General features: G+C 38.2%; 1 protein-coding gene across 6 annotated transcripts in view; it reads right to left on the bottom strand.

Moving 5' to 3' along the window:
• LOC101127903 (chimeric ERCC6-PGBD3 protein) overlaps nucleotides 1-22,466 on the bottom strand; it is an 82,929-nt gene that overhangs the window by 40,912 nt on the left and 19,551 nt on the right. For 2 of the 6 annotated variants that reach the window (XM_004049391.4, XM_019035449.3), the window contains exons 6-7: nucleotides 8,912-9,040; nucleotides 3,558-3,716 (exon numbers count right to left, since the gene is read on the bottom strand). In XM_004049391.4, coding sequence (XP_004049439.3) covers nucleotides 3,558-3,716; nucleotides 8,912-9,040 — 288 coding nt within the window. Of the gene's footprint in view, nucleotides 1-3,557; nucleotides 3,717-8,911; nucleotides 9,041-18,189; nucleotides 20,112-22,466 lie in introns of those variants that run through there. The other 4 variants (XM_063709754.1, XM_063709755.1, XM_004049392.3 and 1 more) reach the window with 2 other exon arrangements.

Raw genomic sequence — 22,466 nt, 5'->3', positions numbered from 1 at the left:
ACCCTTATACTCCAACGTAACAAAATAACCTATGTCCACTTTGAAACCCTCCCTGCCTCCAGCTACAGTCACTGTCCCTGCCCTTCAACTGGGTGGAAAGGGCCAGACTACAAGAAGCCAGAGGCTACAAGAGACTCCGACACTCTTCCTACAGAGTTTCTAAGCCATGCTCCTCACCAAGGCAGGGCCTGTCCAGGCGCCCCTCGAGCTCCCCAAGGAGAGTGGGACTCTGCCTGGCCCCTTCCATGGCAGCAAGCCTTTCTAAAAGGATTAAATGCACCAGCTTCTTTCTATCCTCCAAGGGGAATAAAAGAGTTATCATCAATATGCACTTAGCAGGGATTAGGAAACAACCAATCAAAAGCTGTCTAAAATATTTTTACAACAAACTCACATTCAAATAAGCATAAACACATGCATATGTTTTTTCAGGTTATACAGTATTTTTTTCTCTTTTATAATGTGCCTTCTGCAAACTGCTACATTGATGACTCACATTTTGTTATCTAAGGCTAGTATATTCTTCTGGCTGAACATCTATCTGGCATTATCATGATGCCCTTTAATTTCTGCCATTTTCCCCTTTAGTAGAAAAAATTGGAGACTTTCACGCTGAGTTGAGATCTAGGAGCAGACCTAGACTGTTGCTGGACCACAGCAGGACAATCAACTCCATTAACAGTCACATCGTCAACTGAACCACCCTTTCCTAACTCTTAATACCAGTGAGATGAACATGAGTAATGGCTAAGTGTACTACAGTGATTAGCATCAATTACCAAACAGACTACAATTCCTTTAATCTTTGATTACCATTGATTACCTAATAAATTTAGGGAAAGCCAATAGCTCCATGGTCAAATATGTCAACCTGCAGGATGGAAATCTGCTAGTCATACCCAGAACTTACCAGGAACTACAAAGTAAAATATTTATCCTTGAAAGTTTATTAAATTCAATAACATTAGGAATTACCAAATGATATCCAAGACTTTAAAAAATTAACTGAGTTTGAAAAGTCAATTTATTTCCTTTTCATTATAAGATTGAGGGGCCTATCATTATAATATGAATGGCAAAGTGAAAAGAAGGTGGTATATCCATTATGAAGGGGAACACAGCAACCAGTACAGATGTTTACTAACCATAAGCAATATGTTTCTCTGTCTTCTAGAAACACACATACAACACACATTTTTTAAAAAATAACAAATCAAACTTCTTTTACCATGAAGTTTCTTGGTATCACAGAGACACCGTTCCCATTTCAATGTTCATGGTCCTTAAAATTACAACACCAAAATCATCTCAAATTAGGGCCCCTCTACAGTTTGTAAGAGTTCACAGGAAATATACATAGCCAATGAGGCAATAACAGCTCACACACAACTTCATTTGACCTTAAGAGCTATTTTTCTGTAAGACATAAATATAGAGAACTCCCAAGTTCATCTGGTTCCAGAGAAGGATGTGTTATAAAGTTGTTAGGAAGATGTGGTCCAGTCCACCCTGATACATACGAGCGGAGGGGACCACACTCCTCTGTAAACTTCCACTCATGAGGAGCCCAGGTGTTTGTGGTGCAGCACTACATTCTCGCAAGCCACTTCCACCAATACCATCTTAATAAAGACAATCTGGGATGTAGTCCAATATGCCACATTATTTCATTATAGAGAAGAGGATATGAGCATTGATAGTTAATTGATTACAGCTGCTGTTCATTATTAGCCTTGACTTCATTCTTAGTAGGATTGTCACCACCCAAGAGAGCATGTTTTAATTTTTACATCAAAACTACACTGCAGGGATGACTTTAGTTCTCCTAGGACCTGAGCATTGGACTCCACATAAGTGTGATGATAATAGGAAGGGAAGCAAAGAAAAGAAATGGGAAATAAGAAAATCCCAGAAACCATTTAAGGAAAGAAAGAGTCCTAGAAACCATTTGGAGGAGTTTGGGGTTGTCTAGTTAGCAAAAACACCCAACAGAGTCGCAGAAAACAAGCCAACCAAAGAGCTTATTTGAAACAGAAAAAGCATTTATTTGAAACAGAAAAAGCATATTAAAAAAATAACAGTCATAGATAAGACCACACTAAATGCCCACTTGGAACTTCAACATTTCCTTTGGTCTGGAATGTTTTCACATGCTTCCAAGCAAAATGTAATAGAATTCTCCTATTTGAAAAAATCCCCTGCTTCAATATAACTCCCTTGTAACAACAACAACACAATGTTTAGCATTTAAAAATCTCCAAGTGTTTTCTTCCCCTTCCTACATCTATATAAATGCAACTGGCGTTCTAAAATATTCTAAAACTCCAAACACTCCTCACAGAAGTATTGATCTGCTAACTTAACGAAAGAGTAAGAAATAAAACACTAAACTCTGGAGACTAAAGAAACATGATCTTGACTCAGTTTATGGTTCATATTTGGCTCTCTACTAAGCATTTTGCTGCTGATGAGCTGGAGAGTAGGAAGAACTTTCGGCAGTTGCTGACTTCAGGCACACTGACACTACTGTAACGGTTATCTCCAAATCATATGTAGGGAGTGTCTGAGGTTTCCTGGGCACACCCCTCTAGCAACTACCTTGCTCTTACTCTTTATATAAGCCTACTGAAACACAAGGAGCTCGGACTTATCTGGGTTCAATATGATGAAATATCCTACATAATTTATCTACCAATATTTTTACCAATACTGATTTCTACAGAGTCAATTTACAGTTTAAATATGGAAGTGCTCATAGTACTTTCTTTCAAAATAAAGTATTTCAGTCCTACCATATCAAATAGATTAAATGCTTATTCTTCTGGAATACAAAAGCCTTAATAGTTTATTTAAATTTCTAAAGAGAATAAAGATTAACATCTAAACATAGTTTTCTACCATTTTAGGTAGTCGCTTAGGTTTTGGCCTTAGAATTTATTACATAAAGTTCATAGACTGGGAAGGGCAGAAAACACAGGGATCAGACAAGTAACTTCATTCAAAAACAAGAGAGAGAGCAAGCTATCTAGAAATGCTATCATGCACACTCATTATAAAGGAAATTAGGGAGAATGGCTTCTTCAAAGCTCCAACTCTCCCCATGAATAGACTTTGTACTTACTGTAATGCTCACCTGGTCTCCTGCCAGAACAAATATTTTAATGTAAAATTTAATAAATGGAACTAAAGGTATTATGTCTAATTTAAAATTCCATATTGTGTAAACTATTGATATTAACATAATTGAGTTTGTAAACAATCCATTTGTAGAAGCTAACCTTAGACATTGTATTGACCCAAAATATCTAGTGGGGCTCATCTGCAAAATGAAGCATCAATGCCTGGAATTCATTAAAAGTGTTACATGTTTAATTTCTCCTGCCCTACAGCTCCATTGTCTCGTAAAATTTTTCCTTTGATGTCCCCCACTAAAAGAATTAAAGGAATATTGTAATTGAAATGTCATCAATAATTCACAAGACCCTCCTCCACAGCAATACATCTGATGAAATATTAATTGAGCTCTACAGACTGACAGTCTGCAGAGGAGCACTTGCCTGTAATTTGAACCACGAGTCCTGATCTTGCTGTAGCTCAGACCTGCCAAGAAGGCAATTATCTGGATGGTCTTGCCCAATCCCATTTCATCTCCCAGAATTCCTCCCGCCTGCTGGCAGTGCAATTCCCACAGCCACCTAACACCTGTCTGCTGGTACCTACGACAACAAACACCAACAAGAAAAGAGAAAATGGCAAATGGTGGATAATACAGATCATAACAGAAAGTACTCATGAATTAATCATTTGGCTAGGTTCTAGTACCAGTCAGAGAAACATGCGGGATGTGTGTTTTACATGAGTATTATATTTATAAGGTCATACATTTTTGATCACCTAGGCATAAAAATCACAAATTTTTCTTTACAAAACATTAACACATTTCTAATTAAACTGATAGATGGGGTAATTAGAGACTATTTCCTTTCTTTTCAACATTAGAAACAGCTTGCTAAACAAGCATAAACTTACTATTTTTTACTCACTTTCTGGGGAAAAAAATCCCAAATATTTTTCATATATAAAGTTCCATTAATTTTTCTACAAAAAAAGGGCACTAATGTTTATTTTTTCAATCTGAATAGCATCAAAAAAGCAGGACAGAGAACACCACAACCTATAGCTTACACTGTTGAAAAGTCACTTGGTAATCATATTATCTTTTAATAGAAAAAATTAAATTTTAAGGCCATAAACAAGTCTGAATAATAGGTCTGCTCTCAAAATTAGGACATAACAGATGATTCTGTCATATTACTAGCAGATGCAAAAAAAAGCACAGTTTAAAGACTCAACAATACAAAAGGTCTTTTTAATATTTCAAAGCAGAAATTGATTCAGGGAGTTTACCAAAGGTACGAAAAGATCATAGCTATTAAGATTTTAAATAAGGAATATGGGTCAAAGAGAAATAATTTAACCTTAACCCCTCCCCCTGCAAAAAACAGAAGTTGATATTTTTCTTTCTCCATCAATGATACGTTTAATCTATAACCTAAAAATAAAGTTAAAAAAGGAAAAATACAAAAAAATTTTCGGAGGGTGGAAGAAACACTTAACAACAGGGAATGGTATGAAGATTATATCCCAAGTTACAAAATCTAAAGCAAAAACCACTTGAATTAAAAGATGATAGGTTAGATGAGGTGGCTCATGCCTGTAAATCCCAGCACTTTGGGAAGCCGAGGCAGGAGGATCATTTAAGCCCAGGAGTTCAAGACCAGCATGGGCAACATAGTAAGACCTCATCTCTACAAGAAAAAAAAAAAAAAAATTTAGCCAGGAGTGGTGGCACGTGCCTGTAGTCCCAGCTACCTGGGAGGCTAAGGTGAGAGGATTGCTTGAGCCATGGAGGTTGAGGCTGCAATGAACCATGATTGCACCACCGGATTCCAAACTGGGCAACAGAGTGAGACCCCATCTCTAATAAATAAATAAAAAGATGATGCAAGATAAGGGATTTTTTTTTTCAAAGAAAATATCAAGGCTAATGGGCTACCCACCTTAAAAGAAGATGGTTTTGTTGTTTTGCTGTCCAAATATTTACTATCTGGTACCTATAGGTATGTCTACCTAAAATCTCATTTTGGACTTCAGCTCATTTAACTGGTTTTATTTAATCTCCTCTCAGTAAATATGTCATAATTAACTTTCTCCCAGTATTTTGCAAAGCAATTCTAGAAGTTTGACTCTAGCTGTTCCATTATTACCTATTACATAAGGAAAACTCTAAATGAGAACTTTGCTGCTTATTAAGTTTGCTAATTATAATACACACACTGGATATGCACCTTGGAGAAAAGAACTAAAAATCAAAACACGATGAAGTGTAGTACAGATACAAGATCATTTAATTTGGGAAGAAGGACAAATTCTGAAAATATGTGGTATGTAATCAGAGAATAATGGCTACCACTTAAGGAACCAACTGCTGAGGAGGCACCAGGCCAGGTGGTTTGGACACAGCCTCACAATCAACTTGCACAAAGGAGATTATCAGCACACTTTATAATTAGGAAACAAAAGCTCAGAATGGTTAAGTGACTTGCCAAAGGTCACATCGCTAGAAAAAAATGAGCAAGCCAGAGCTGAAATCCAGAACTGTATGTTTCCAAAGTGATTCTGGAAATGATCTAGACCAATAGTTCTCAGCCAGGGGTAATTCTTCTCCCTATGGGACATTTGGCAATGTCTAAAGACATTTTTGTTACAACCAGAGAAGTGCAATAGTAGAGGCCAGAGAAGCTGTTCAATATCTGATACTGCACAGGACGGTCCCCACAGCAACAAATTATTTAGCCCTAAGTGTCAATTGTGTCAAGGTCGAGAAACCCTCATTTAGAACAAAAGCTGGTTCATGAACTGGCTACACTAGAATAATCTCAACTTTTGAAAAAGACATACTGCAAAAAGCTCTCCAAAAAAACTGATGTGCAATTAGTTTCCAGAATCACTATATTCTAGTCAGTTGACCTCTTTTTGCTGAGATACAAAACAACTATGGGACCAGCTCCTCCAGTCGGGGAACAAAATCTCCCAGTGATTATTCTAGTGTATTAATTACTCCTACACCACACTGCCTCCATCCTATATGGGTCCAACAACTCTTTTTGCTTGGGGCTCATCAACTTAACTAAAGTAGGGAGAGTGTGGAAAGGAGCAGTTGAGAAATTATTAAAGGAATGGTAAACAGCATAGGATCCCAAAAGGAACCTGAGAGGGGGTTAAGACAACTAGATTCTGTGTGGCCCAGGAAAGGCAGCATACAATGTGCTGGGTGTTTCCTCATCTATAAATCTAATCTTCGACGGCTTTCAAACAGCATGTGAGTGTGTTTACAAGAAGATGAACAGCACTAAGAAAATGACATTAAAAAAAATCTTACTAGGCAGCATGTAAGTCATATCTCTAGCAGGATCCCCAACAACTAGGGATAGTTACAAAGATAGCAAAGAGTGGCTCTTTCTTTCCACACAATACACGAAGGCCCTCAGATGGTATTTAAAGGAAATTCACTTGCAGATTAAAAGCACTAGCCACACAGCTGGTAGATGGTATACATAGCTGATGTTGCTAGATGAGGAATATAAGGGCCTGAGCTCAGGTTTCAGCTGTGCCACTAACTGACTTTGGTTTTATTGCTTTACCTTCCTAATAATAAACAGTGTAAACCAATTACATAGTTTAAATAAAAACATATTATAGAATCTAGTTTTCAAAATTTTTGAAAAGCATATAAAAATTACTCTTTAGGGACAGTTAAAGATTTTTATGAATATACAACATAAAAAAATTTATTCTGCTATCCCTTGACACTGAGGCATCACAATGTGACCACAGATAATTGGTGTACATTGGCATTGCCACACTAACCCAAGATTGCATTTACTAGTGTGGCTGAAAGTAAGGTCAAAAGATTGAAGTTTGTCATTTGACTGCTAAATTAGATAGACAAATGTACTTGCTGGGCAAACTTTCAAAACAGAAATTTAAAAGTTAAACATTATCTTGCAGAAAATGTACTTAAATGGCTAATTGTACCTTCTGACTCCCTTGTGTACAACTCTATACCCTGTCAATTCAATTCCACAGAATGCAGCAAATACAGTAAAAAAAAATCTACAGTTTAAAATTAAATTGACCCCGCTAAAACGCAATCATAAAAGAAAAATGGAGACTCTATCAATCCTATTAATTTTTTTCATACAGCAAAAGAAAATGAACAGAAGTTTTATGACATAAAATATTTAAAATCCTGTTTTTGCAGAGATTAAAAAAACACAATACTTTCCAGGAATGTGCAATTAAGACTAATTTTTAAAAAACAAATATTATTTATATTAACTACTGTAGAGTTTTGTTAATACACTGAATCCTAAATACTTTTAGTAAGCAAAGTTTAGTACTATTAATTGTGAAATATCTTTGCTAGAAATTCTGACATTTATACAAAAATGCAGACTCAACTTGATCCTTGAGGATATCTGCCAAATCACTTACTACAAATACACAGAAGTATCCTGTCTTTTTTAAATCAATTTAATCTATAATTTGGGCATTCCTTTTGCTAGTACAACATTGATGGTATTTGGCTTGTTTCTTAACAAAGAATCACTGCAGAGAAAACAAAAAGAGTTGCCAATAAAAGTGGCCTTTATTTACCTTTCTGTAGTTAATTCTCATTTGGGAGAAGCAATAAACAAAGCAACCACCTCTGTAAATATTACTACAGATTCAGATTTCAACTTCTACACGGCTGTTCCTCTGTCCAGTTAAAGCAATCACATCAAGTCACTTCACATCTTTAGAGTTTGGCTTTCTATAATGTTTAGTGGGATAAAATAACTACTCTTCACTCTCCACTACCCCAATGGAGAGAAAAATTAAAACTATAATATAAGCTCTTTGAGAGAAAATATAAAGAGCATGCTGTTTTAAAGTAGACTTCTTCCACAAGTTTAGGGCATGGCTGACAGCTGAATCTATAAAGGAGACCAAACTTAATCACCTCAAAGAAAGAACTCTGCATCCTGCTCCCAGCTACAAATTGATTATACAAAAGAGACAGAAAGAAGCTATGTAATGGTTTAACTTCCTATATGCATCTAAGAAGCCTTCCTAAAGTATCTTGTTAAGTAAATCCCAGGAGTGATGAGACTGAAAATGTTCCTCAGTATTTACATTCATCACGGGAGACTGGCCAGCCCTTAGAGACAACATGAACACATCTATCAGGCAGCATCCGGTCATCTCCAATGCTTGGCCACTTACACATGAAACCTGGCTTCAAATAGCAACTTAATCATCAAGGTGTTGCCCATTTCTTCTCTTTTGACATTAGAATGACATCCTACATAAAATATTTAGATGCACATTTGGTCAGCTCAAAAATATTATACCCTCAGGTACAATATAAGACACTCAAAAAAAACTCAAAAGTTTTTTATTTCCACATAGAAGAAAAAAAATCCTTCCCAATATTGATTTTAATATGCAACTCTTCCTATTAATCTGATTTAAGAAATTAGGAGTTTGGCACCTTAAAATTACTAAGAACAAAAAAATTATTCAACATAAATGGCTTTTAAATGTGTTGCTTTTAGTCTGCTGAGACAGGTCCATATAGATTCATCAGTTTACAAACATACCCAATGCACATTTTAGTCAACTTATTATCATCCAATTTTAATGAACAGCATGTGGCTATAATTTCATTTGACAGTATCTGTTTTTGCAATAAATTGCTGCAAGTACCTTCAGGGCCCACAGGTAACTACTATGTAATTCCTAAAATGTTAATTTGTACATAATGGCTTGATAGCAAAAAAGAAAGGAAAGAACATATGGTACATACTTAAAAAGCTTTTTGAACAGAAAACCTGGCACTTTAAAACCTTCGTCAAATTCAGCATCACTTTCCTCAGAATCGTCCTCCAGCTTCAGACGTTTCTCTTTGTCCTGCAGTCTCAGTTTATTCCATCTCCTACCATGAAAATAAAAATCACATTTCCATTATTTTGATCACAAGACAGATTTAAAAAGATAGCTCCTGATAATGTACAAGAAAAAACAGGCAAATTAGAACGGTCTCTTAGGTTAATGCTGCCGTTATTACCCAAAACACTGATATTCAAAGAGGAAAAACAATTCTCTTCTCCGGCCATCTCAATTCATTTCTTATGTAAATTATTATAGCTGCTCTAGAAATATTTCTTTAAGGTCTCATTTCATTATCAAAACTACTTGCTCCTCTTCTGGCATACCCTAAGGGAAAATTTCTCTGCTGGTTCGTAAGACATGAAATTAGTCCTAGAAAAGATTCAGTAAAAATTTCAATATAATTGAGTGTCTTCACAACCGCAATACTATGTAACAAAAAATAGATTTTATTTACAATTACTATTTCTGTTCTAAAGATATGATAGTCACAGCATAAAACAACAAAGTACCTTAAACATAAAGCAAATTTTGGGTCAAAATCACTGAATCAGGTTCACATTACTGATTACTTAACTGGGGGAAAAGGCATCAGCAATATACAAGCACTGATAGTGCTACCACTCAAAAAAATGTGTTCACTGAATAAAATCTAAGTTACAAATTTAGTAATATGATACTTTCAGATATAAAATAAGGTGAACACTTATATTTCAGAAGGAAATATATTTCATCCAAATATCTGAAAGTCTTAGCAATACACCAAGGTTGTGGAGAAGGTGCACCCATTTAACCAGACTAATTTTGCATTTATATAACTATAATGGACTCTAGTTGTCATGAGTAGGAAAAAAAAAAAGCCTCAAATTCTATTCACTTTCAAAATAAAAAGATGATGTTTTCATTCAGCATGGTGCAACTGATGCTCTGAATTTCACAAAATGGTGGAAATGGAATAAAACAATAATACAGAGAAATGCTTTCAAACTACAATTAAAAAAAAAACTCATAGGAAGCGAGTAAGAGCAGCAACACATATAAGGCATTTATCTGCCACTGACTATGCAAGAGTAAGAGAGAATGTCCGAGGGAAGGCAAGAGAAAATGAAAGGGTAATACTACACATGCTGCCTGGCCAGAGGTATGGTGTGTTGTCCAGTATCCATTACAAAACCACACAGAGCCCAATGCTAGTATGTAGGTAGCTACTGGGGACCTTAAAGCACATCCTCTGATAAACTCTTGCCTTGTTGAAAATTTCAACTCTTCAAGGTAACAAAAGGAAGGGCTAGCTGAAATTTACTTGTGATCAACAAGAACTGGTGATCTGAAATTGCACTACATGGTAGTAAAGGACCTATAAATAAGATCAATGAAGCACTGTTGGTCATTTCCAGAGAAGAACAGCAAATGGAAGAGGCAGTATATGGCCAAGTCTAAGGAAATAGCTATCATCTAACAATAGTTTAATAAGTGATACTTTTTATATAAAAATGTAATGTCCTTTTTGTGCTTAACTTCTAAAGGCAATCTCTTCTTCTCCATTGGTATTTTTTTTCCTTAAAAATTATCTCCGTGCAATGGACAAAATGAATTATCTCTAGGTGGCTATAAAAGTCTTCTGGGTTTCATGTTATTTACAAATTTAGTTAAATGCAATGGTGTACAACAATCGTTCTTGACAGGGGGCAATTCTGTCCCTTCAACCCCACCCTGGGGTAATCTGACAATGCTCGGAGATATTCTTGGTTGTTAGAACTGTGGAAGGAGTCGGGAGGATATACTACTACTGGCATCTTGCAGGTGAGTACAGGTATGCGCTAAACATCCTACACCACACAGGACAGCCCCCAAACCCCTCGGTAAAAAGTTATGAAGTCTCAAATGTCAATAATGTCAAAGCCAAGAAGCCCTGGCATATAGGTATCCCTTACTATCAAAACTTAGAAACTGAACAGATATATATACACTTTCCTGATACACATATCTGAATTCTTGCTACTCACTCTGAAATTCAGCAGTCGAGGAGTTTACATAATGAGAGAGTCCTCGGTATCAAAACTATGAACGCAGAGCCAAACTTCTGCATAACAAACGATACTTGTATTTAGCAAACTTGTGGATAACATAAACCTTGGAAGAATCACAGCCACTTAAACATACTTCACTTTGCAATTTCTCCAAGATAATTTTACAGAAGGAGAAATAAAAACACCAGAATATATTGCCTTTAGAAGTTTGGCACAAGGTCATTAAATATTTTATATACAGGGTATCACTTTTTAAACTTCATTGATATATGATGACCATTTCCTTAGACTTAGCCAGTCAATCTTTGTGGCTGCTAAATTTCCCACCACATCACTCTGCATTGACAAGATTCAGTTTCCTCCTCCTCCCTCCCTCCTAAAACATACAGGCATCTTGTCGCCACAGAACTCAGCACCTAGGAAACCACATAAGCCACTACAGAAACGATTGCATTCTAGTGCCTTCCGCTTCATAAAGAAAGATGAAAAGGGCCAAACATTTATTCAGTTTGGCTAAAGGATGACTAAAAGTGGTGGGGAAAATCATTATTGCCTGCAAGTATTTGTATCGTTGTGAAGACAAATTGCCCCAGTAGAATTATACACATATTAAAGACAGAAAATATCATGGTTATAAAACCACATGCATACAGAGCTCAGGCGAAGAGATTCTTCTGTTACATAAGCAATACTTCCTCATGTGACTTGTAGCCAAAATAGACCTGACCATCTGATGAGGGTCCACTGAAGCAGCACAGCTAAAGATGGGGCCGACAAGTACACCGCAGCACACCAGGGAAAGGGGGAGAACCAAGTTCATCTGCACATACACAGAAACATGCCTTCCTCATCCCAGACGCTGCCAAGAGACTTTAAGGGCTCTCTTTAACATGTCTAACCAGCCTGTCCTGTAGTCTGGCAGGCTGAGTAGTCTGTCTGGCCAGCAGATATAAAGGATTCTGTATATAAACATCCTGGGTTTGACATATGCAGAAGTGCAGGCCCAGGCACAAAAGTCTGAGCTCAGACTAGCTATAGTCAAATCCTGGTGCCATTTACTAGCTCATGAACCCTCAGCAAGTAACTTAACTTCATCAGCATCTAAGTTTCCTCCACTGAGATGGGGAGAACAGCAGCACCTACTTCACTGGGTTCTGGGAAGGATTAAATAAGATGTCACATATAAAGCACCTTAGCACAGAACCTAGATTAGGAAGTGCTTAATAAACTACTATAGTATTATATAAAACCACATACATTTTCTGAAATCTTCACGACAACCCTGCAGCAGATACTATTACTATGTTCACTGAAAGAAGAGAAAGCAGGTTATGTATGTGGCCCAATGCAATGTGCATATTGCAACGTACTCTGTTTAACAGAACTACCTGAACATGTATACTTGAACAGAAACTAGGATAGCTCATCAAATGGATGCTCAGTTAATTATTATGAATAATGTGCTCACCATAGGAGTAAAGACACCTAGTCTTCAGATGGTACCTGCTGGAATATCTCAATTTAAAAATTCTGTCACAAATTTGTAAATAGTAAACTGTCATTAAGTATGGCAGTCTTTTACATGATAGTAACAAAAATAGATACAGATTGACTTAAAATTGGTAGGGAGTGGGTAAGAATTAAAATCTGTGCCAAGTGAGCTGAAATCTTAAAAATTAGAAATGACCTCAAAATGTCTAAATTCTGTTATTTCAAAAAGTAGACCAGTTAACTGAGACAAAGCAGAAGGGGGCAGTAAGTAGTCCAATATTTACCCTTTTAGAAAACAAATAACTTTTTCATGTTCTCTATTCTCTCATTTTAAAAAATCCACACACATAATAGTCACAGCTGCAGCCACATAAAACGAAGTGGTGGGCATGGTGTTCACTGGCTGTGTTTCTAGCTCCTCACACAACTGCCAGATTCAGCCTGCTGTCAACTCCACTGGCAGCCAATTACAAGAGAAGCTGGGAACAAACATAAACCTACAATTCCAGTCAGATGCAGATAGAGAAAACACTCCCTGGTTTCCCTACATTCATGTAGGAATGAGAATCTGGCCCAGGCTGTGGGGCCTGGGGCTGAGACTGCAATAATCATCTGTCAGAAGCAACTCAGACCCAGCACAACCAGTTGAACGACACCAGGAACAATGCTTCCTCCAGTTGTAACCTATTAGGGTGCCTCGTCAATGGAACCCTGAAAGCTAGTTGCTGCCATTTAAAGTTAATTTATTTTAGAAGAATTTTCAGCATTCCAAGGATGTTCAAAATAAATAAGTGGAAAGACACAGCTAGCTACCACCGTGCCATACCATGTATGCAGCCTCCTCATCTCTGTGCACCTGCATTCCTGTACTGTCCCCAAATCCTTCCCCTAACACACATATCCACACATTCAGCAGACCTTTCAAACCCTCACTCATGCAGCACCACCACGCACAGAAACCTCCCATGACCAGCCAGACTTAGGTGTCCTGTCTTCCAAGGGCCCTCCCAATCCCGTGACATCTTGGACACACCTGGGATCTCTACTACAGTGCCCATCAAGTGTAGCATATTGTGAAATCCATACCAGTGCCCTCCACTGGACTGGAAGCCACCTGGGGACAAACACTGTCTTAGCCATTTTTATAGCACTAGAGACTGGTATAATGCCTCCTCATGGCAGACTGTTAAGTGCTGAATGAATGAATGAACTTCATAATTGGGTTAGGGAAAAGGAAGACACAGACAGAGAAGCGTGGCTTGAAAACGGTCAAATGGGGTCATCCAGAAATGGGTTCTGGAAACTTTCTGTTCTGTCTCATTTAGAGCCTACCTCTTGCTGCATTTCCTACTCCTTCTACCCATATGACTTTAAAGCACTGCTCCTAGCTCTGTCCACTGGATAAAAATGGTTAAGGTTCACTACAAAAAAATGACCCATGACGAGGGTGGCTACAACATCAGAGAAGTTCTTAATTTAGAATCTTATAACAAAAAAAAAAAAAGATAAGAAGGAAAGCTCATTATTTTGAACAATAAAAAGGTAAATAAATAAAAATTGTGTGAGTGATTTAAGTCTGAGCTCCATTTTTTGGGTTCATCACCAGTAGTTCTCCTCTGTAAGGAGCCTGGTTTCTGCACGCCAGCTGATGGAAAGAACCAGGAGCCCTGAGTTTGGTCCCAAGCTTCCCCAGGACCAGGTGGGAAAGGCTGGGCAAAAGAAGCACCTTCTTATGAAAGAATTCTTATGATGGGAAAAAAGTCTAGACTTAAACTATATTTATATTACTAGGAAGGAAACAGTGTTTTTGATGTTCCCACTTTCATTTTTTTCTTTAATCTATACATGTAAAAGTCACAGCTGCACCCAAATAAAGTAAGTGTGTTGTTCATCTTCTTTTTTACTTTTTTTTTTTTTTTTGAGACAAAGTCTCACTCTGTCACGTCAGCTGGAGTACAGTGGCACAATCTCAGCTCACTGCGACCTCCACTTTCCAGATTCAAGCAATCCTTGTGCCTCAGCCTCCAGAATAGCTAGGACTACAGGCATGCGCCACCATGTCCGGCTAAGTTTTGTATTTTTTGGTGTAGATGGGGTTTTGCCATGTTGGCCAAGCTGGTCTCAGACTCCTGACCTCAAGTGATCTGCCTGCCTAGCCTTCCAAAGTGCTAGGATTGCAGGCGTGAGCCACCATTCCCGACCCATCAGGGCATTTTCTAACTCCTAAAGCCCCTCTCAGGCTCCAGTGGTGGTCACTAGAGGAGAACCCAACAACAGACACAGATTTAAGATAACCACAGAGAAGTGAAAACCGAATGTAGGCAAAAGAGGTGCATTACAGGCATTTAACTGGTAAGGGGAGGCCTGAACTTTAGAAAACATAATGTAACATTGTTGAATCTGCCTCCTCCACCACAAAATGAGCCAAATAATGACTTTTTATGAGGACTAAATGAAATTATGTATGTATATTATACTTTTGAAACTACATAAATTTCAGATGCTATAACAGTTGGCAGATTACACAAAAAGATTGAGAAATTTTAATTAATTGCAGGTTAAATGTGAATAAAAAATAACAAATGTCAAAACACCTATTGCAGTCTTGAGCCAGCAGGAGCTCAGTTCAACCCCCAAGCATAGCAGACTGTCATGCTAGCTCACTCCATACTGGTCAGTCAAGATCAGCAGGACATTCCAGTCGGGACATCCTATCATCCAGGACAGCAAGGAGGCTGGAAATCAAGCCAAAAGAGAAGACACAAAAGAGATACAAGAGAAGGATCTGGTACATCTACCTCAGAATACAACTGTGAGAAACCATACTGCAATCCTGACCTACCTACACTTAGAACCAAGGGGCATGTTGCATGGTTTGTCCCCTAGACAGATGTCTAGTGCCCCCTAGTGTGTTCAAAGGAGAAATAATTATATTTCTTCCCAATATTGATACTGTACTTATATTTTTATAGATATTTTATCATTAAGTGGGCCTTAAACTTATTTTAAAAAAGTATGAAAGGTACCAAAAGCATAACATCAATAAAACAAAGTTTGTAACAGCTAATTATTTTACTATGCCTATGACACGTTGAACAGCCCTTATCCAAAATGCTTGGGACAAGAAGTGTTTTGGATTTTGGAATATTTGCATATACACAATGAGATATGTTGGGATGGGACCCAAGACTAAACACGAATTCATTTATGTTTCATATATAACTTATACACATAGGCTGAAGGTAATTTTATACAATATTTTGTGCATGAAACGAAGTTTTGACTGTGTCTTGACTGAGACCCAACATATGAGGTCAAATATGGAATTTTCCACTTGTGGCATCATGTTGCTAAAAAATTTTCAGATTTTGGATTTTCGGACTAGGGATGGTCAACCTGTAATACTAACTGTTAAACTGCCTTTACTTGTGAAAGGTCACCTTTTCATACCTATGAGTATTTATTATACACCCTCCTTCACGGTTCTCACAGACCCTCATTTCAAGCATCTTACTGCCTTGGTGGAATCTTTGTGGTAACTTTTAGCTAGTGGGCATGTAACAAGAATAGCTAATACTTACTGAGTGCCTGATGTATGCCAAATATCTTATACATATCATCACCCATGAAGAAGGTACTGCTGTGATCCCCATCTTACAGGTGAGTGGATACACAAGACCTCAGAGCTACTCGGCTAGGCTCTGGCACTCACTCCATGGCCCGTGGTGTCTAACCCCTACGCTATATACTGCCTCCTTAAGGAAAGTCAGCTAGCTCTGGACAAGTTTTGTTTTGAGATTACATATACACACATACATACATATTTTGTAATTGGGTCAGAAAACAAATAGTAATTATGACTGACAGTGATACTGGGTACTGGGCACTATTTTAAGTATTTCACATTTATTAATTCATTTAATCTTTACAACCTAATAAGGGAGATACTATATTGTATGAGTCCATTTTCACTCCTATAAAGAAATACCCGAGACTGGGTAATTTATAAGGAAAGAGGTTTAATTGACTCACAATTCGGCATGGCTGGGAGGCCTCAGGAAACTTATAATCATGGTGGAAGGTGAAGGGCACCTTCTTCACAAGGCGGCAGGAGGAAGTGAGTGCAAGCACAGGAAAAACTTCCACTTTTAAAACCATAAGCTCTCATGAAAACTAACTATCGTGAGAACAGCATGGGGGAAACCGCCCCCATAATCCAATCACTTCCCATCGGGTTCCTCCCTTGACATATGGCGACTACAATTCAAGATGAGATTTGGGTGGGGACAGAAAGCCAAACCATATCAATACTATTGTTATTCTCTCTCTCTCTCTTTTTTTTTTTAAAACAGTTAAAGCAGACAGGGAGAAAGAAAGGAAGCCGTCCAAGATTACCAATGAGTTAAGGAAAAGATTCAAACCCAGATAATCAAGTTCCAGAGTCTATATTCCTATCTGTTACATAATACTGTCTTCAAAAAGTATTTTCCAAACTCCCTAGTACCACCCCTTTTCTCACAGTGCCAGCGAAGGGTCCTCTAACTGCCACAGAACGAAAGCAACTGCACAAGAACAAACCAAATTCTAAAACTTCAATCCAAATGTTGTCTTAAAAAAACATCAGGACTAAGGTTTAAAGAAGGGAAAGATTGCCTTCATTTTTGTACAATAACATGATTCCTTCCCCACCTTAATAGTGTGCAAAGTAAGTCAAAACTCACTCTTCACTACACCCCTGCAAACTTTTCCAAGTAACAGTAAAATCAGTTTAGCAGTTCTTTGAAGTATACATAATATAGGCTGAACAATCATGTAATACACATTTTATACTAGACAAATCAATGTACACAACTGCCCATACCAACACACAAAAGGGACAGAATACACATATTAATGGGAATTATCAAATATTAGTTGCCTGAGATCATATTAATAAAATAAACATGCCCTCTCCAAAACTTCAAGGAGGTCACCTACCGTGGTGCTCAAAATTCAAAACAGACCTTACTGCTCTACTGTAATATTTTTATGTTGCAAGGATCATTGTACACAGAGCAGTTTAAATCTACACCGTCTGTAAGGAAAAAGCTGTGTATCATACAGTTAAATCATTCTTAATACAGAGTGACATTTCAACCTCAAGATCATTCTCTACCTATTGCAATATCCATTTAAGAAATTCAACAACAGAGGCACAATGAGTACAATTTGATTTTTAAAAATATATTCAGGCACCAAGCTGGGTATTTAATATAGCTTGCATTCTGTAGTATGATAGGTTTTCTATTTCAGACAGCTAAGAATCCCTTACAGATTAGTCTAATTTGCTAAATTGAGGTACTTGGTGTTTTACTTTTCTTATCTTCCTTTTTATGGTCTATCTGGGTAAACTTAATTGGCACATCTGAGCAGATGAAATACCCTCAGTTAGGAGTGCAGATCTCATGGAGTAAATTAAGACTGATACAGACAATTATGCCCAGAGCCAAGAATGAAAGGTGTGTGCAGAGCAGGAAGCAGAATTAGTCTTCATTTGTGTCTCAGCTTTGTTATTTAAAATAAGCCAATGTGCTCTCTAAGAAAACATTTTTAACCCATTTATGTCTGAGGTTACAATTTTTTGAATTTTTGCATGAAATTCACATGTTACCTAGAAAAATTCAAGGAACAAAAATTTGAAGAGAAAAAAATTTATTATGTTCCATTGTTATGTGACGTTCCAAAATTGGAACACTAGGCAAAACCACTGCTACACTGTACATAATGTATAAAACTATGTTTCTTATCTCAGGAGGTGGTGACACCTGCTATTCAGTGTGATATTCAACAGAACACTTCACATGTAAGGCAACATCACATTTTTCACATCGAAAAGTTGTGTTCTTATGACATTCAGCGCATCGCGTTTGCTTTCCCTGTTTGACTATCACATGATTTATGCCATCATAACGTGAGTCAATGTTACGCTTCTGAGGTCTTCCTTTTTGGCCAGGTTCTGGAGGATGACCATGGGTCTCCAGATAATGGCATACCACACGTCGACGAAACTCCAGAAAATCCACTGGTTTCTCATCATATGTTTTATGCAATTGCCAAGCATTTTGTAAGACCAATTCGAAACAGAACAAAAGAGGGCTTGAATACCATTTCTTTCCACGGATTGATGCCCGATACTTATCAATGTTTTCATCAGCTCTGTCTACGCCTCCCATGAACTGGTTATACACTTTGATCATGTTTGGCTGCTGAACTTGGATCTTCTTTTTCAGTTTCTGGGAGTAACGACTGACAAGACACAGGGGATGGATACCAGCACCAGATGAGGCAACAGTGACAACACTGTTATCATTCCATCTGCAGACAATATTGCCTTTGCCATCAATTCGATAATCAAATGTGCCTCTTTCTTTTTTCTTTAAAGCTACATCTGATTCCAGTGGAACTTTGTCAATGTGATCCTTTCTCACTGTACCTGTTGCCTGATGTCCCATTGAACTGAGCTTATCAAGAAGTGCAATACTGGTGAAAAAGTTATTGAATACAAAATGGTATTGTCCAGGGTGTGCCTCTGTAAGTGCCTCACTAAACTGAAGGACAAGTGACGCACCGACACCATATTCCTCATGTTTAGTATTTGGGTTTTTACCCTGATACGGCTGAAACCAGCAAATGTAGCCCAGACAGGTGGCACCACACCAAAACTTATAGCCAAACCGAATGGGCTTTCCCCGAATAAATTGTTTGCACCCGTGACGACCAAAATAAGGAACCATGAATTCATCAAAGCTGAAATATGTTTCATTTGGAACAAATTTCATGCATCTCTCATTAAGTTTGCTTATGAGAGGTCGCAATTTGGAAAATTTGTCCACTGGATCCAAATTTGCATTGTCAGCAACATGCAAATTAGAAAATATAGTTTCAAACCGGTCACGTCTCATGGCAGCACTAACCAGTACATTATGCACATCTGTTCTTTGTTCCCAAAACATACGCCTTCTAGGAACTGAGACATAACCACTCAGAAAAATAATCCCCAGAAAACATTTGAATTCAGAGCTAGTCAAGCCAAGATGAACACCTTTACTGCAAGCATATAAGTTGGAGTACTTGACAATGAGTTCAATGACCTCGTCATCAAGAAAAAGTTCAAGAATTTCTGTGGGAGTTCTCATTACGGTGAAGAAATCGTTTGGTGGTGCTGTAACTCTACCTGCTACAGGTTGTACAGTTAGGTCGGCTTTTTTCCATTTGCAAACAATTTTTGTCATTTTCCTCCTCCTTGATGGTGGAGGTTGCTGCACAGTAAACGTAGATGGAACTTCATCAGGAGAGTCATCTTTAGGTGCGTATGAGGGATCATCTGAGTCAGACTCAGCATCAGAGCCATCTTGAATAAGATACGCAGCTGTGTGCAACAAAGAACCTGGCAGATTATTTATTGTTCCACCTTCTTCATCTCCTGATTCCTCATCAGAAACAGGTGCTGTAGCATTTTCAGGTGGTTGTATCACTATAGCACTTGCTTCTATGCTGTCATCTGTCTCTAAAAGGTCAGTTATTTCATGTAAACTTAGTGTTCGAGGCATCTTGGGACTAAAATGGAAAAAAGGTATTATTAGTCCTAGTGGTAGTGGTTTTGCCTAGTGTTCCAAAAATGGAACATGAAAAATGTCAAACCCATAACTAATGCAACAATAATACTTTCTGTATTTTCTTTTTACCGCACAATAGCATAACTAGCAGAGAAGTTATTTTTTAAAAATTACTAGTATAGGATGTAGTGCAGTAAAGTTATATGTACCTGTCTTTGGATACTCAAAAATGTTTCTGAAAACTCACATCACTTTTTGACAAGCTCCCAGCATGCCAGTATCTGTAGCAGTAACTAACTCTGTGCACCAAGTGATAACATGTACCCTCAGGAGGCAGACGTGTGAAAAATCAGACCTTGGCAATGACCTTGAGCAGTAGGGCATAAATAACTCCCACATGCTTAGCGTTCCAATAATGGAACACTAGGCATAAATAGGTTTTAAAAGTGTAACTTTTTCTTTCAACTTATAGATTCCTAAAAGAAAATAAACATAGTCTTCTTTCTTTTTTTTTTCTCTCAGGCTCAAGTGATCCGCCTACCTCAGCGTCCTGGGTAGCTGGGACTACAGGCGCACATCACCACACCCAGCTAACTTTTTCTATTTTTTGGGGTTTCGCCATGTTGCCCAGGCTGGTCTCGAACTCTTGAGCTCAAGCAATCCTCCTGCCTTGGCCTCCTAAAGTGCTGGGATTACAGGTATGAGCCATTGTGCCCGGCCAGGCTTATTTCTTGAGAAAAATGAACTCTCAGAGATGTTAAGAACATTCTTAAAATAATTGTATTTAGGTTTCTGGATAAAATCTCAAACTTTTACTAAATTCAGATTTTGGGAGAGTTTTGTTTTTTCTCTTTAACTTGGGCTTTAAAAAAAAGGCACAATCAAATCAACCTCCATATTGTGAGTTGGCCTTTGCTGAAGCACAGCCTAAAATTGCTAAATCCTCATCGGGTGCAAACCAGGATCCAACTGAAGGACAGACAGGACAATCCCAGTGCAAACAGGTGCTAGACAGAAGGGAGAAGTTCCCAGAAGACAATAAAATGGAGACAGGCTGTGAGGTTGGTGGTTCTCAGGGCACTGCCTTTAGAAGCATTTCAGGATAGGAATGGGACATTGGGTTGGAGTTGGCCCCCATCAAGTGGAGGGAGAAACCAGGCACTGAAGCAATGCTTGTTCGAGTCTGCTGCAGCAAACCAAGCTGCGAGATCACTCTCATGTGTCCCAAACCACCTTCAGACCCCTTCTCCTTCTCCAAGCCCTTCCACTGACTGCTGCCTTGAGCAAATGACTTCATCTCTCTGGGCTCAAAGTCCTATCTCCTGGGTGGCTGTAAGGATTAAACAAATTAACCTATATAACAAGAAGAACCACAAGAACCACTAAGTCGTACGCATTCAAACATGTCAGCCATCATTGTTCTTGTGCACCACTCCCGCCCCTGCCCCCACCTCCACTTGATGCCACCTTTGCTCAGGCCCTAAAGGCTGCAACGTTCCAAATCCACAAGACTCTCTTCATAACAGTCATTCTACTTGGCTTGACCCCTAGCATCTGAAATGCTGAGAGCTCCCTCCTCAGAACAGTGGATGTGCACAACCCAACCCTCCCAAGCCAGGGTTCAATGGGGCCCTGGCCACAGAGGCCCAGTGCTCAGGGGAAGGACAATGAAGAGTATTATCTTCGCAGGAGATTATGTCTCACAGACTATTAGAAGACATTCTGTAAGACTTACACAATGAATGGAATCTTTATCACCCCTTTACATCTCAGAGTTACTCATGTAAAAAAGGTACAAAATAGGGCACAAGAAAAACCTTTAGGATCAAAAATTTATTAAAAACCAATTATATCAACAGGCATCAAGTCTACAGATTCAGGTTACACCAGACCGTGAAGTAAATTCTGTCCCCATCCACACCATACTTGCCAGGTCTTCTAGACTCCTGAGCCATCTCCCTATATCCTCATCCAAATTCCCAGATTACAGGCTTAGGTTTTTGGTTTGGTTTTCAGTCCAATGGAGGTGGGGGCAGCTATGTGTTGATTTTTGGCACCACCCTGTGGTCATACCTAAATATTGCACCTTCTACTCAATCCCACAAAGGGAAGGAAACATGTATGTAGAGGGCCCAGCCGACTTCAAATCTCAGCTCTACTTCACAGTGAAACTGTGGGCAAGCCAATTAACTGGAGGGGCCATGATTATAACCATGTAAAGATGTGTATTCACAGAACCAAAGACTGGAATGACATGTAGAAAATAAAAACATAAAAAAAAGAGGTCATTTTTTCATTTTAATATTGTTGTCATACTTTTACAATAAAAATAGGGACTCATCAGAAGTGCTGAAAG

The sequence above is a fragment of the Gorilla gorilla genome, chromosome 8 (assembly GCF_029281585.2).
Source record: "Gorilla gorilla gorilla isolate KB3781 chromosome 8, NHGRI_mGorGor1-v2.1_pri, whole genome shotgun sequence".
NCBI lineage: Eukaryota > Metazoa > Chordata > Mammalia > Primates > Hominidae > Gorilla > Gorilla gorilla.
Note: the sequence above shows the minus strand (reverse complement) of the source record. Positions and strands in the feature narration are given on the sequence as shown.